The 11691-nt window shown below is 39.2% G+C and overlaps 2 protein-coding genes across 2 annotated transcripts; both read right to left on the bottom strand.

Annotated features, from left to right (window-relative positions):
* Nucleotides 1-3815: 3815 nt before the first annotated feature.
* Nucleotides 3816-6300, bottom strand: LOC122305514. Its single transcript, XM_043118097.1, has 2 exons — nucleotides 6070-6300; nucleotides 3816-5838 (listed from the first exon to the last, which is right to left on the bottom strand). Exon 2 carries the CDS (start codon nucleotides 5724-5726, stop codon nucleotides 4011-4013), a length of 1716 nt encoding a protein of 571 aa, XP_042974031.1. The 5' UTR covers nucleotides 5727-5838; nucleotides 6070-6300; the 3' UTR covers nucleotides 3816-4010.
* A 1169-nt stretch (nucleotides 6301-7469) lies between these two features.
* LOC122305513 (U-box domain-containing protein 4) lies at nucleotides 7470-10819 on the bottom strand. The gene is made up of 2 exons (XM_043118096.1): nucleotides 10192-10819; nucleotides 7470-8461 (listed from the first exon to the last, which is right to left on the bottom strand). The coding sequence occupies exons 1-2, from the start codon at nucleotides 10617-10619 to the stop codon at nucleotides 7636-7638; spliced, it is 1254 nt and encodes a 417-aa protein (XP_042974030.1). The 5' UTR covers nucleotides 10620-10819; the 3' UTR covers nucleotides 7470-7635.
* Nucleotides 10820-11691: the final 872 nt, after the last annotated feature.

The raw sequence follows: 11691 nt of genomic DNA, 5'->3' as shown, positions 1-11691 counted from the left end.
TAGTCCCATCATCAAAAAACAAAGCCACCTGCAAATCAGAGTCACCTCTAGGAGCCACAAACAAACCAGAGTGCCTCACCTCTTCGAGATTGTTGTTGTCCCTCATAGTAAGAGAACGTACCAGAGACCCCAACAACGAAGGACATTTCTCTGATACTTCTGAAGGAGAAGAGGCTTCGGATACCCCAACTACTACCTCGCACAAGTTATTCACATCCAAGCCGCAAGTCTCTAGGGGAAGAGAACATATCAAAGCACCAGAGAAAAACATACCTCGCTCTGGCGATTCTTCCATCATAAAAGGGCCATCGAAGGCTCCGACCACCATATTCGACTTTTTCTGTGTGAGCTCCGATGGCATCGTGTAGTTCTCAGCACTACAAAGACTCAGGGCACAATCAGAGATACCATAAAAACCTACTGTCTCACTTTTTGGCACCCCAAACCTCACCGGCAAACCCACCACCATCGGCGTCAACACCTGACTTATCTCTACCGGTAGGGGTTGAGGCCCACACGATGACGAGGGGATATCGGTACTTGAAGGCCCGCTACACTCTATAAACGCAACTTGGGCCTACATCTCCACAAGGCCTTGCACAAAGGCCTGTGTATCACTTGCACTGGGCCCATGGGCCATCTATGGCCTGCGACGCTCGCGGCCCACCACAAACCAAACCCTTGCCCTTAAACCCACCAGCATTTGTGAATAACCCATTGAAAGGCTTTCGTAGCCCATCACCTTGGCCCAGCCCAATACCCAAGCCTTGATCCTAATCCACGCCCATAATCTCCATCCTCTCCTCCAACACGCAGCATTTCATCCTCTCCATATTAGATTGCAGAGTCACCACTTGCTTCTCCATATCAGCCAAGATGTGTAGCAAACTTTCCAAATTCAACCTCGACACGCTTTTGCCATCTCCTTCGCAGGGCTGAGCCAACGCCAAAGAAGAATAAAAACCTGCTCTCTGCATTTTTTGGGGCTCAAGACAAGACCTCCCTATACAAAGCAACGAGTTGAAACCCCTGTGACGGAGGAGATGGCATCCATGGACGGCTGCCTCGTTTCCCCCCCCCCCCCCCCCCGCCGCCCCAAAAACAGAGGATGTAGCAGCGAGTTCCATCAACAAATCCCCAAGAAGCCTTCAACCTTCCCCCTTCCTCCCTCCTAGAATCATTACCATTCCACGTCGCTTCACTGGACCAAACTCCGATAAGGAGAAAAATCTCCCATAGGAGTTTCACAGCCTCTGCACCACCAAAACTTGAGAACCATTTTGTCTCGATCTGAGGAAGTCAGAAGACCCCCCCCCCCCCAAAAAAAAACCCACATATGCAACACCTTCCTTCATCATGGCAACCAACCAACCCAAAGTTTCACGGTCCAAAGAGATATATCTCACAACACGAAAACTGCTCTCAATGATCCTCCACCACCTTTCGTTAACCTTCTTAAACTCAAAACACTTGTGGTCAATGATAACATTTCTACACAACTCCCTCACAACACACTTACTCATAAAACAAAGAAGAAACTAAACTAGGCACCGCTGCACTCAACCACAAAAAGAAACATCGTTTTTTCTACAGTACGGAGAGGGGAAAAAAAAAAGTAAAGAGAAAAGAAGTGCGATTTGGTAAATATGTTAATAAGCTCAGCAAGATACAATGAAGGGGGAATGGGAAAAACATAACAGAACAAATTCACATCCACACAAATACAGTTTCTACTCTTCATTGCATTACTATTAAATGTCTAATTATTGTCTAAAACTAAATTGACTAAACGAAAATAACATATTTAGTTAATTACTAATGTTTATTTAAAATTAGCAACCTTTTAATTTTCATGATTTATTTATCAACTTGTGCATTTTTATTTCTGTAGCCAAATGATTCATGAATATTACTGAATTTTAAAAGAATATATGGGAGATAATTGAATATGAGAAAGAGTATGGAAACATGAATAACTCGTTACTTGATGATATTTGCATAAAATAGTGTTCATAAAAATGGGTTTCATGGTTATTTTACTTTATTTTCGTAAGGAAGATGATAATAAATGATCCTCTTTTTTTAATTTTTTTTTTTATCCTTTTTGTCAAATATTCGCTACTTAAATATATCATAACTGCTTTGGAGCGGTTGGTCTGCTATAGACCCATAAACAGCCCCCAATTAAATTTGGACACATCACTTATTTCACATTAAGCCAATGGAATGCATCACACTAGATTATTCATTTGTATGATCCCAGACCCCTCACATTCCATGTTCTCAATCCTTTCTTCTTCTCCTACTGTCGCCGCCTATCATCTCTGCTATCTCCCATCTCTATCACAGATCTCCCCCATCTCTGTCAATTATCTCCATCTCCTTTCCAAAATCAACCCACAATCAAACCACAATCCATTCAAAATCACAATCAAACCCATCTCTGCTTGGTCGTCAAGAAAACTCAGGAAGAAAAGAATAGAAAAATTAATGAAACCAGAATCAGCGTCCTTATTGCTTCCAACATTTTCTCAGGAGCCAAACTAAACTAAAGCCAACACAAACCGATTCGAACTCCAGTAGGAAAAACAACAAGTCACGGGTTGAAGAACATGACCAATGAACGTACACGAAAAAACCCTAAAATGGAGAGGGTCGTCATCTAGGTTCCATGGGAGAGAATAGAGAGAGAGGGCCTTCCTTGTGTGATGACAAAGAGAGGTTGCGTCGCTGCGTCCTTCGTGTGACAACAAAGAGAGGCTATGTTCCTAGTGCGACGACATAGAGAGGGGTTATCATTGTGGCGGAGAGGGTTCCATGAGAGAGAATAGAGAGAGGGAAATCATGTGTAACACAGTGGGTAAGAGCACATGGTAGCGTTGGTGAGTTGTCTACGTGAAAGTCACCCATTGGAGCTTTGTTGATGGGGAAAAACAGTTCGACAGGTGTTAAGATTAACTCTGTGTGTGTGTGTCTACTAGAAATATAATAATTCCAAAACCCTGCAGCCGTTTCCATGTTTGAATGTTGAGATGAATTGAATTAAGTTATGAATAGTAATATTTTGTGAGTCTCATTGAGATGAGTTTAACTTTTTAGGTTGAAATGTATGAAGTAAGTTGAGATGAGTTTAATTTTTTTATAGAAAGTTGAAATAGTATTGGTCCCATCAATGATTAGTTTGAGATGAGTTGAGCCAAACACAAACTTAATCTCCCAAGAACAAGAAGTGTTGCAGAGGAACCCCAAAAGGAAAACAATAAAATAAACAGGGAGAAAAACAAATAAACAGAAAGAATGAAAGAAAGAAGTGAAGTATATACTTCACAGAGATAAACATTATAATTCGTTGTGGAAATGAAGAGGAATAGCCTGTAATACAATGGCCCCCAAGCTTTTAAAAAATCCAAGTAAACTATACTAAAGAGCACGAATAATATTCATAATGAACAACATTGTAGGATCAACATAAATGCATACCCTAAATAGGAATAGGATGATTTGGCTCTATTCTACAGTCTCTGAAGCATCTTGAAATGACTCCTCTTTCCCAGAGCCATAACTGAGGTACTGTTTGTCACCCTAAAGGTGAGCCCTGATCGATTTCATGCGTAAAATACCTCAGTGCAAAAATGAAAAGCAGTTCTAACTTGCATGGCTCGCGGGGATATAAATAATCAAAACGCCAAATAAAATAAAAGCATTAAGTTGTATAGATTCATATGACCATCAACAGAAAAATAATCTTTAAGACGCAATCTAAGAAGCATTTACATTACCATAATACTGGATTCAGAAATTAAATTCAAGAAACATAAGTTCAATCAGGATCTCAATAGATAACTAGTATTGGAACATCCATAATTGGGTTTACAGGTACAAAACTCATTAAAACAATACATTAAAAAAAGCTTACAAGTTCTCAGCTGCAACACAGAATAACTAAAAGGTACACCTGGATATTCCCAAACGCGGGGAAGAAGCAACTTTTGGAACCTCACACGTGGTAATTAGCTGGCCGAAGCACTGCAGGTGTTTATGCCATCCTTGCAATCGTTCGTGAGATCATTGAAGGTTTCAATCTGCTTTTTCCCTCTTAGGAACACTTCTGTATCCACTGACACCCTCATGTAACCGTCAAATTCAACTGGATTCCCCTTGTTAAGCTTTGCCATCTCTGTGTACCACTCGCTGTTCTCATCCCAAAGCTCCTTGTACTCGTCAAGGAAATGAGTATAGTACTTATCCTTCAAAGGGTCAAAGAACGATGTATCAGGTTCATTTGTTGCAATATACAGGCTCCTCCCATCATCAACCTTGTCCCTCAACGTTGATAGAAGTGAATCAGGTGAAGTATCTGTATCAAGATTAGGCCAGAGCTCCCTGTTCCTTGCCTTCTCCCCTCTCACAATATGGACAGAGTCATAATCCCAATTCAACCTTGATGCAATCGCTGACACTATATCCAGCAACCGTCTTGATTTCCATATCAGATGCCATGGTCGTTGAATTACAGACTCTGTCTCCCCTTCACAGACCCTGTACCAGTAATTGTCTGGCTCCACCGACCCAAATTTTCTCATAATCAAAGCATCCTTCACTTCAGCAAGTTTCATTGGCGTGACCCTAAAATCCTCCACCAGATAGAGACTCAACCCATCTTTCTTCTGCCACTTATTCCAATCTGACCAAAACTGACCATGGTCCAACACAGATGCTGCATCGTTTAAATGCTCAAAGTCAAAATAAAACCTGAAATCTTTGCCTTCCTCATCCTGATTCGATGAACTGTAAATTGAAGACAAACATATACTCAGATCCATAACCAATGTTCGGTTCAAGTACTGAGCTTCACCTAAAGCACACAAGAAACTCCACAAGTAATGGTTCATGCTCTTGCATCTATCACCACCACCTTCGTAAATCAAGTATTTCCCTCGGCCAAATGAACCTTCAGACTCAACCACGGGAAGGGCATCATTCACAACCTCCCCAACAACAGGCAACGTGGTAACCTGGTCTTGCTTCTCTGGTTTCTTCTCAAACCCAGGTTTCTGATTCTTCTTCCTCTTCCTCGCATTCACCCCTGTGTGGTAATCACCAATCTCAACCACACTAAGGGTACAATTCATAGACCTTGAAATCAAAAACCTCCTGTAATCCTTATAAAAGGAGGCTGTCTTCCCTTCCTTGGGCCTAAATCGCCATGCCATATCACAGGTGCTATCATTAGACCCAGGAACTGGTTTCCCAAACCGGTAAAAATGGATATCCTTAAACCGTTCTATAGCAGCCCTCATCATCATATGGAAGACTTCAGGGTCCCTGCAATCAATTGGGGTATCCATACTGCCCTCGCAATGGGTTTCTTCAAGGGTACTACTAGTACGATGGTCTGAAACTAGGGTCATATTGTCGACATCTGTTATGTTAATAAACGCGGCGAATGCGGTTTGGTTCGAGGCCATGAAATCCTCACCGGTCTTGACAACGGTGTTATCAGATTTAAAAGTGGCATTGGAGGTGGATGTGAGAAATGTGGTGATTTTGGTTGATGGGTGAAACAAAGGGTCTTCGGGTTCATAAGTGGCGGCAATAATTGTAAAGATTAAGACACCAAGCACAAACATAGTGAAGCAAAGATTACCAATCATTCCCAGGGCATTCTGGCCCAAATTCTCCGGCCGGAATCCTCCGTACCTCGATGCCGAGTACCGATCCAACATTTCTAAGGATCAGAAGCTACTTCTGAAATCGCCCAATCTACTATATAACAGCAAACAAAAAATACCCAGCTAAAATTTCAATACCAGAAGCTTCTAGGATCGTCCAAATCTCCTACAAAACAAAGAAACAAGAACACCATAAAACTAAAAATACGAGCAGAACAGTGGAAGAATGAAGTAATTGAGAAATAAATTTTAGAGTTTAGAAATGGGGATGATGAAATATCAGATCTTGAAAGTAATGCGTGGAAGATGGTAATGATATAAAGATGGGTTTTTAGGAGATCTACTACTAGAAATATATTAGTCGACAACGAAATATAAAGGTATCTGGATATCTTACCTTTCCTAGCTGAAGATCGAAGCAAATATAGCACAATAAACTCTCTCCTCTCCAGGGTGTCTAAAAAGTCAAGGACTCAAGTGTGCGTGCGAGCAGGTGAGGAGGGAGCTATTAAGATTTCTACAAAAGTGTGATGGGGGTGGAGTCCAAAACAGATTGTGGCAATGATTTATTTATTAAACCAGTAGGAAAAAGGAGAAGATGAAAGAGGAGAGAAGAGTCAAGTCTCAAGAGAGAGGAGGATATTATAAATTTTATTTTTAATTTTGTTATTTATCGTTTTTACATATTATATATTATATTTATTTTTATTATTTTTAATTTTTTTAAAAAAATTAATTATTTATTATTTTATTTTTTAAAAATTATTTAAATTTTACTACCCATCATATATATATATATATGATAATAGAAAAAAATAAAAAAATAAATTATATATAGTATATAATATGAAAATGATGAATAAAACTCTTTTAAATTTTGAGAGAGCGGTGGAGGCAAATGGAATGCAATGCAATGCGGCGAGGGGGCTGGAATAAAAATAAAAAACAGCTAATTACTTTGATCACGTGGAAGGAAGGAGGAAGCCACGTGGGCCTACAGCTTTGCAATTTGCATCAGAGCTGAATTACGGTCACACCGACAGTGGCAAAATATGTAATTATTACCTTCAGAAGAGATGGACTCGTCAAAATTGTATAAAATAATTTTTAAAAAAAGGCAATGATGAAACCGATTTGTATTACATCAATTTTAATTTAATTGTGTGTTAATAATAAGTAGATTTTATAAATAAATTAATATCCTTAAAAGATTATTAATTATCCACCGTGCTATTGATGCATAAACAATATCCCATTTGCAGTTATTTGATTCATCACCGACATATATATATATATATATATTATATTTAGGAAGGAAACCCATTTGACTTAATAATTAATAATTTCTTGAAAAAAAAAAGAAAAAACACAGTAGAAAATTTGATTCGACTCCGAGTTAGGAAATCCCACGTCCCTTAGCGATCTACCAATTAGACACAAGTAAATGAATATCACAATGTATGGCTTTGAGCTTACACACAGACTGACAATATATATATATAGAAGAAGAAGAAGAAGAAGGTGTAAGGGAAAGATGTATTGAATTATGTTTCAAGCTACTTCAAGTCTTGTACTAACTGTTTTCTTCCTCACCGCCACAAGTGAGAAATAAAATCAAGTATGGGATCCATGAGAAGTAATGCCCATCCACACACAGTTTTGAACAAACCCGACTATGAGTCCCATGGTGATGCAGCAGCAGCAGCAGCATCCATTGCCTACGTTCCTGATTAAAAAGCAATATATATCTATATACATGACCATAATCAAGATATACAACATACCCAAGAGGTTACATTACACTAAAATCTGATTCGTTTTAGCTATTTCCACCTTCAATAATAAACTAGCCAGGTACAGGAGCTTTGCCAAACAAAAGAGGTTCAGATTAAAACTCTAACCCACTTTCTAGTCAAAACTACCTTATTAACCCCACAAATAAAATCAAATAGATTGGGTTAAATTATGTAGATCGAATATCCGAGGGTGTACATGATGCAGCCCTATGCTGTATGCGGCTCAAGCTATGCTCCATACTTCTTTGAACCATGTCTTGCAGTAATCTCTTGGCAGTTTCAGCAGCTTTATCTGCTCCATCAACCCGGGCAGCAATGTCATAAACAATTCTCTCCAAAACTGAGGAGGCTAGTCTCTTTTCTCGAGGAGAATCTCTAAGCAAATCCAAAAGCGTACGAGCTCTCTCCCGAGCTTCAGCTGTGCCCTCTACGGTCAGTCGCAAAAGGCCTGGGATTGCACCTTCATTAAGAATGAGTTCCCGGTATTTATCTCTGCAGCTCTGGCACAAAGAGAGTAAAGCTCCAACTGCATGTTCTGTGCTGACTAGAGATCCATCTTCAACCGTCTCCACAAGGGTTAAAATCCCACCATCAGAATTTGAAATCGCAATTCGTCCTGCTTCGGAGTTGGAAAGGATTTCAAGTAGGGCTGTAGTTTTTTCGGCAAACTTGGAATACTTCTTGCATTCTTTAAGGAGGTTAATGAGAGGGGGAGCTGCTTTTGCATCAAGAATTGCAGTGGAATTCCCTGTGCTAGTGGAGAGATTGTGTAGGGCTGTAACAGAATCAACTTTTCCTTGAACACTTCCAGAACAGAGGATCTGAACCAGGAGTGGTGTAGCTCCAGCAGCTACAATAGCGGGCTTGTTTGGTGATGCAGCTGAGAGTGTTAAGATTGCTGCAGTGGCTAATTCCCTCAGACTGCCGTTTTGGAACTTGAGGAGCTCCACTAGAGGAGGGACAGCACCTGCTGTGACTATCTTGACCTTGTTTCTGATCAATACAAAAATATAAATGACCCTATACTAAAAATCAACAGCATATCAAACAATCAACAAATTCAAACAAACAAATAAATATTATCCGACATTCAGAAAATTGAAAATCAAATGTAGCAAAGGATTTCTTTCAAGCAGATACACGTCTGATAATGAGAATGCACCACTGTGGTGAACATTCACCAGGCAAAATCTATTTTCCTACAACTGAAAAGGATCCACTCCCGGAAGAAAGGTTGCTTTCTTGATATCAGAGTGATGGGGCTATACTAGATGGTGGTAAAGAATACAAAACAAGGTCTGCGAAGACAAGGCTGTATATTTGAACACCACAAACAAGTCCGCATTTGGCCCCAATTCAGCCCCTTGAAACTAACAAAAACATTTTAAACCTATTTCCCGAATCAAAATTATATACAACCATTCATTATGATATTAAAAATCCCCAACTCATACTTCATTACAATGCCGACAAAGAGAGCAATCCCACAAAGTTGTTTAGTCTCACACAAAGAATCAACCAACTGCAAATTTCTCCATCCAAATTCTCAGCATTGAACTATGCCTTAAAAAAAAGTTCAAAAAACCCTATAAAGCCTTTTGGCTTCTGGCAAAATGATAGGAAAATCAGCTCAGCTTTCAACGTTCTCAAGAGTTTTTCTTCCGTCTGTTCATTTTTCATGCAAAACCAAATGAGATAATCACTGATTATTAGTATTTTCGGCATTTATGTGAAAAGGAAGCATGGGTTTCCCCCAAACTCAGCCAAACACAAATAAGTAGATTGATTGAATAGATTTTCTTAATGTCAAAACCCCATAAAAGATCAAAATCACGTACATATAAATCAGCAACCAACCAGACAAGGAATTCAAGATTGTCCAGGTTCTCATGAAGCTCTCCTAAAGTGAGATATAAACAAATTATTATACCAAATGTGAACACATAAATAAATTCAATTTAGAGGCTTCAGCTGGGACACCCAATATGAGTAAGACATCACCATAACTGTTGGTCTCGACCAAATATTAAATAGAAAAAACATCAGAATATAAAATTCAAAAAACCCATCTACACGTTGATTTCTAAGTTAAACAGAAACTCAAATCTTCTTTTTGATGACATGGAACCCCACTAAGACAAGGTCCTTCCGATCCACCCGAGGGAAGTAAAGCCCAGCTACACGACGCCATCCACCAGAATCATATATCAGATAATCCAGAGAAACTTCTAAGGGAACCGAACCCAAATTTCAGAGTCTACAGCTATAATAAGAAAACACCCTAAGTAACACACAAAATTCCAAACTCCTTTTCTTTCTTACTTACCATTTCTCAGAAATTTTAAGAAAGAAATGCCTCATACGGACTCTCACCTTAAAGATTCAATTCCTAAAATCCAATAAGCATCCACAAACACTTTCAACGAATTCCAGCATATACCAACGAACTCTCCATATAGCATATGCCGATTCGACTTCCAACATGTCACATTATAAAACATTCGGAATCCTGCCAGATTAAAACCCCTAAAAAATACCAAATTTCCGTAATTTTTTCATTCTTAACCATTCCTCGGCAACACCCAAAAATACGCACACCCAAGGATAAACACCAAACCCACATGTCAAGTTTAAAGCTTTCAGGAAATACCAATAGAGAGAGAGAGAGAGAGAGAGAGAGAGAGAGAGAGAGAGAGAGAGAGAGAGAGGTTAAGAGACGTTACCGTTCATTGCGTACAGCGAGGTTGAGGAGAGCGAGGAGAGAGGCTTCCTGGGCATCCAGACTGGGAGAGACAAGCATGAAAACTAGGGGCTGAATCACGCCCGCCGCTGCCAACTTTGAGCGGGTTTTCATCGAAGAAGACGAAGACGACGAAGACGATTTTCTGACCAGCTTTCTGATATCTCTTGCTGCTTCTATCTGGGAATCAAGATCCCCATGGATGAGCTTCTCGGAGAGTTGCAGTATCTGGGTTTGCTTTCTCTGGTTCCATGTCTCCACCACCTCCTCTTGCTTTCTCACTTCTACAGCTACAGTATCTTCCAGTTCCATTCGCAAGTCGCCTTCTCTCTCTCTCTCTCTCTCGCTAAAGACTGGAACTGAGTATTTTCTCTCCGTTGTACCCTTTGGGGTTGGGTTCTTATCAGTCATCGGTTTTCCTCTTCTTTTGATTTTTATATTTTCCCGACACCATTTAATAAGATAATGTTGAATTGTACTCAAAAACAGGGTTCTTAACTATCAGATCTTCCAGTGATGCTGTCTTTTGCCTTGTAAAATAACTGATACTATCAAAATAAGAATTTGCCCTCCAACACCGTATATGACATGAAATCTTGTTTACTAAAAAGAAAATACTCAAAATGATAATGGTCTCTTTCAATGACTATGCATCTTATTATAACTAATTGATTCTTATTTTATCCCAACTACATTTGTTTCTTTTTAACAATTAGAAATTGTAAAATAAATCGCAGTTAACATCCACCACAATAAGGTTGGTTTTTTCTTTCTTCTTGTCGTTTGTATAACTAGAAGGTCCTGAAGAGGACTACTCAAAAGTTGGGCCCTCTAATAAAAAATTAAAAAAAAACAGGATGTCGTGTGAAAAGCAAAAAAGAGAAATGATGAATGGGGGGAGCCAAACTCCAAGCACAAAAGGTCAAGAAAACCAACAAAAAAAAAATGATCTCGTCCCATTTGGCTTTTAGGGTTTAACCATTATATTCCTCTGCACACACTTCGATAAATATGGTTTCTGTGAAGACCCAAAAACAAACTTATCAACTACGGGTTTATTTTCTTTGTTTACAAGGTCGGTAGTACTGCAACCATTAGCATCACTGACAGTCTGACAGACAGCTTAAGTCTTCAACGGAAACAACAACGATTTTCACAGGCGTGCTTTCTTCTAAACTCATCCATGGACGCAGACATAATATCCTCACCTACACTAATGAAAGAAACGCACACGAAGCAATACAAAACGATTTATTTATTTATTTATATATAATTGTAATACAAGAAATTAATGGATAACGGCGAACATGTAGCATTTTTTGTATCAAATAATAAAAACAAAAGGGAGGATGCCTTTCTTGCTATGTACCGATAAACAACCACAATGACTTTCCAAGAAGCTAGCAAATCTAAAGGCCGCCACCCCCAAACAGACTGTATCTTTATTTGAAACTTAGAAAAATTATGTTGTTAATTTGTTCAA

The sequence above is a fragment of the Carya illinoinensis genome, chromosome 3 (assembly GCF_018687715.1).
Source record: "Carya illinoinensis cultivar Pawnee chromosome 3, C.illinoinensisPawnee_v1, whole genome shotgun sequence".
NCBI classification, from domain to species: domain Eukaryota; kingdom Viridiplantae; phylum Streptophyta; class Magnoliopsida; order Fagales; family Juglandaceae; genus Carya; species Carya illinoinensis.
Note: the sequence above shows the minus strand (reverse complement) of the source record. Positions and strands in the feature narration are given on the sequence as shown.

What these genes read in the sequence shown, in the direction of transcription:
- LOC122305513 (XM_043118096.1), bottom strand. Translation starts at nt 10,619, where the DNA reads ATGACTGATAAGAACCCAACCCCAAAGGGTACAACGGAGAGAAAATAC. An exon ending in CTCGCTGTACGCAATGAACG is followed by an intron (nt 8,462 to 10,191) that starts GTAACGTCTCTT and finishes TGTATTGATCAG; the next exon opens with AAACAAGGTCAAGATAGTCA.
- LOC122305514 (XM_043118097.1), bottom strand. Translation starts at nt 5,726, where the DNA reads ATGTTGGATCGGTACTCGGCATCGAGGTACGGAGGATTCCGGCCGGAG.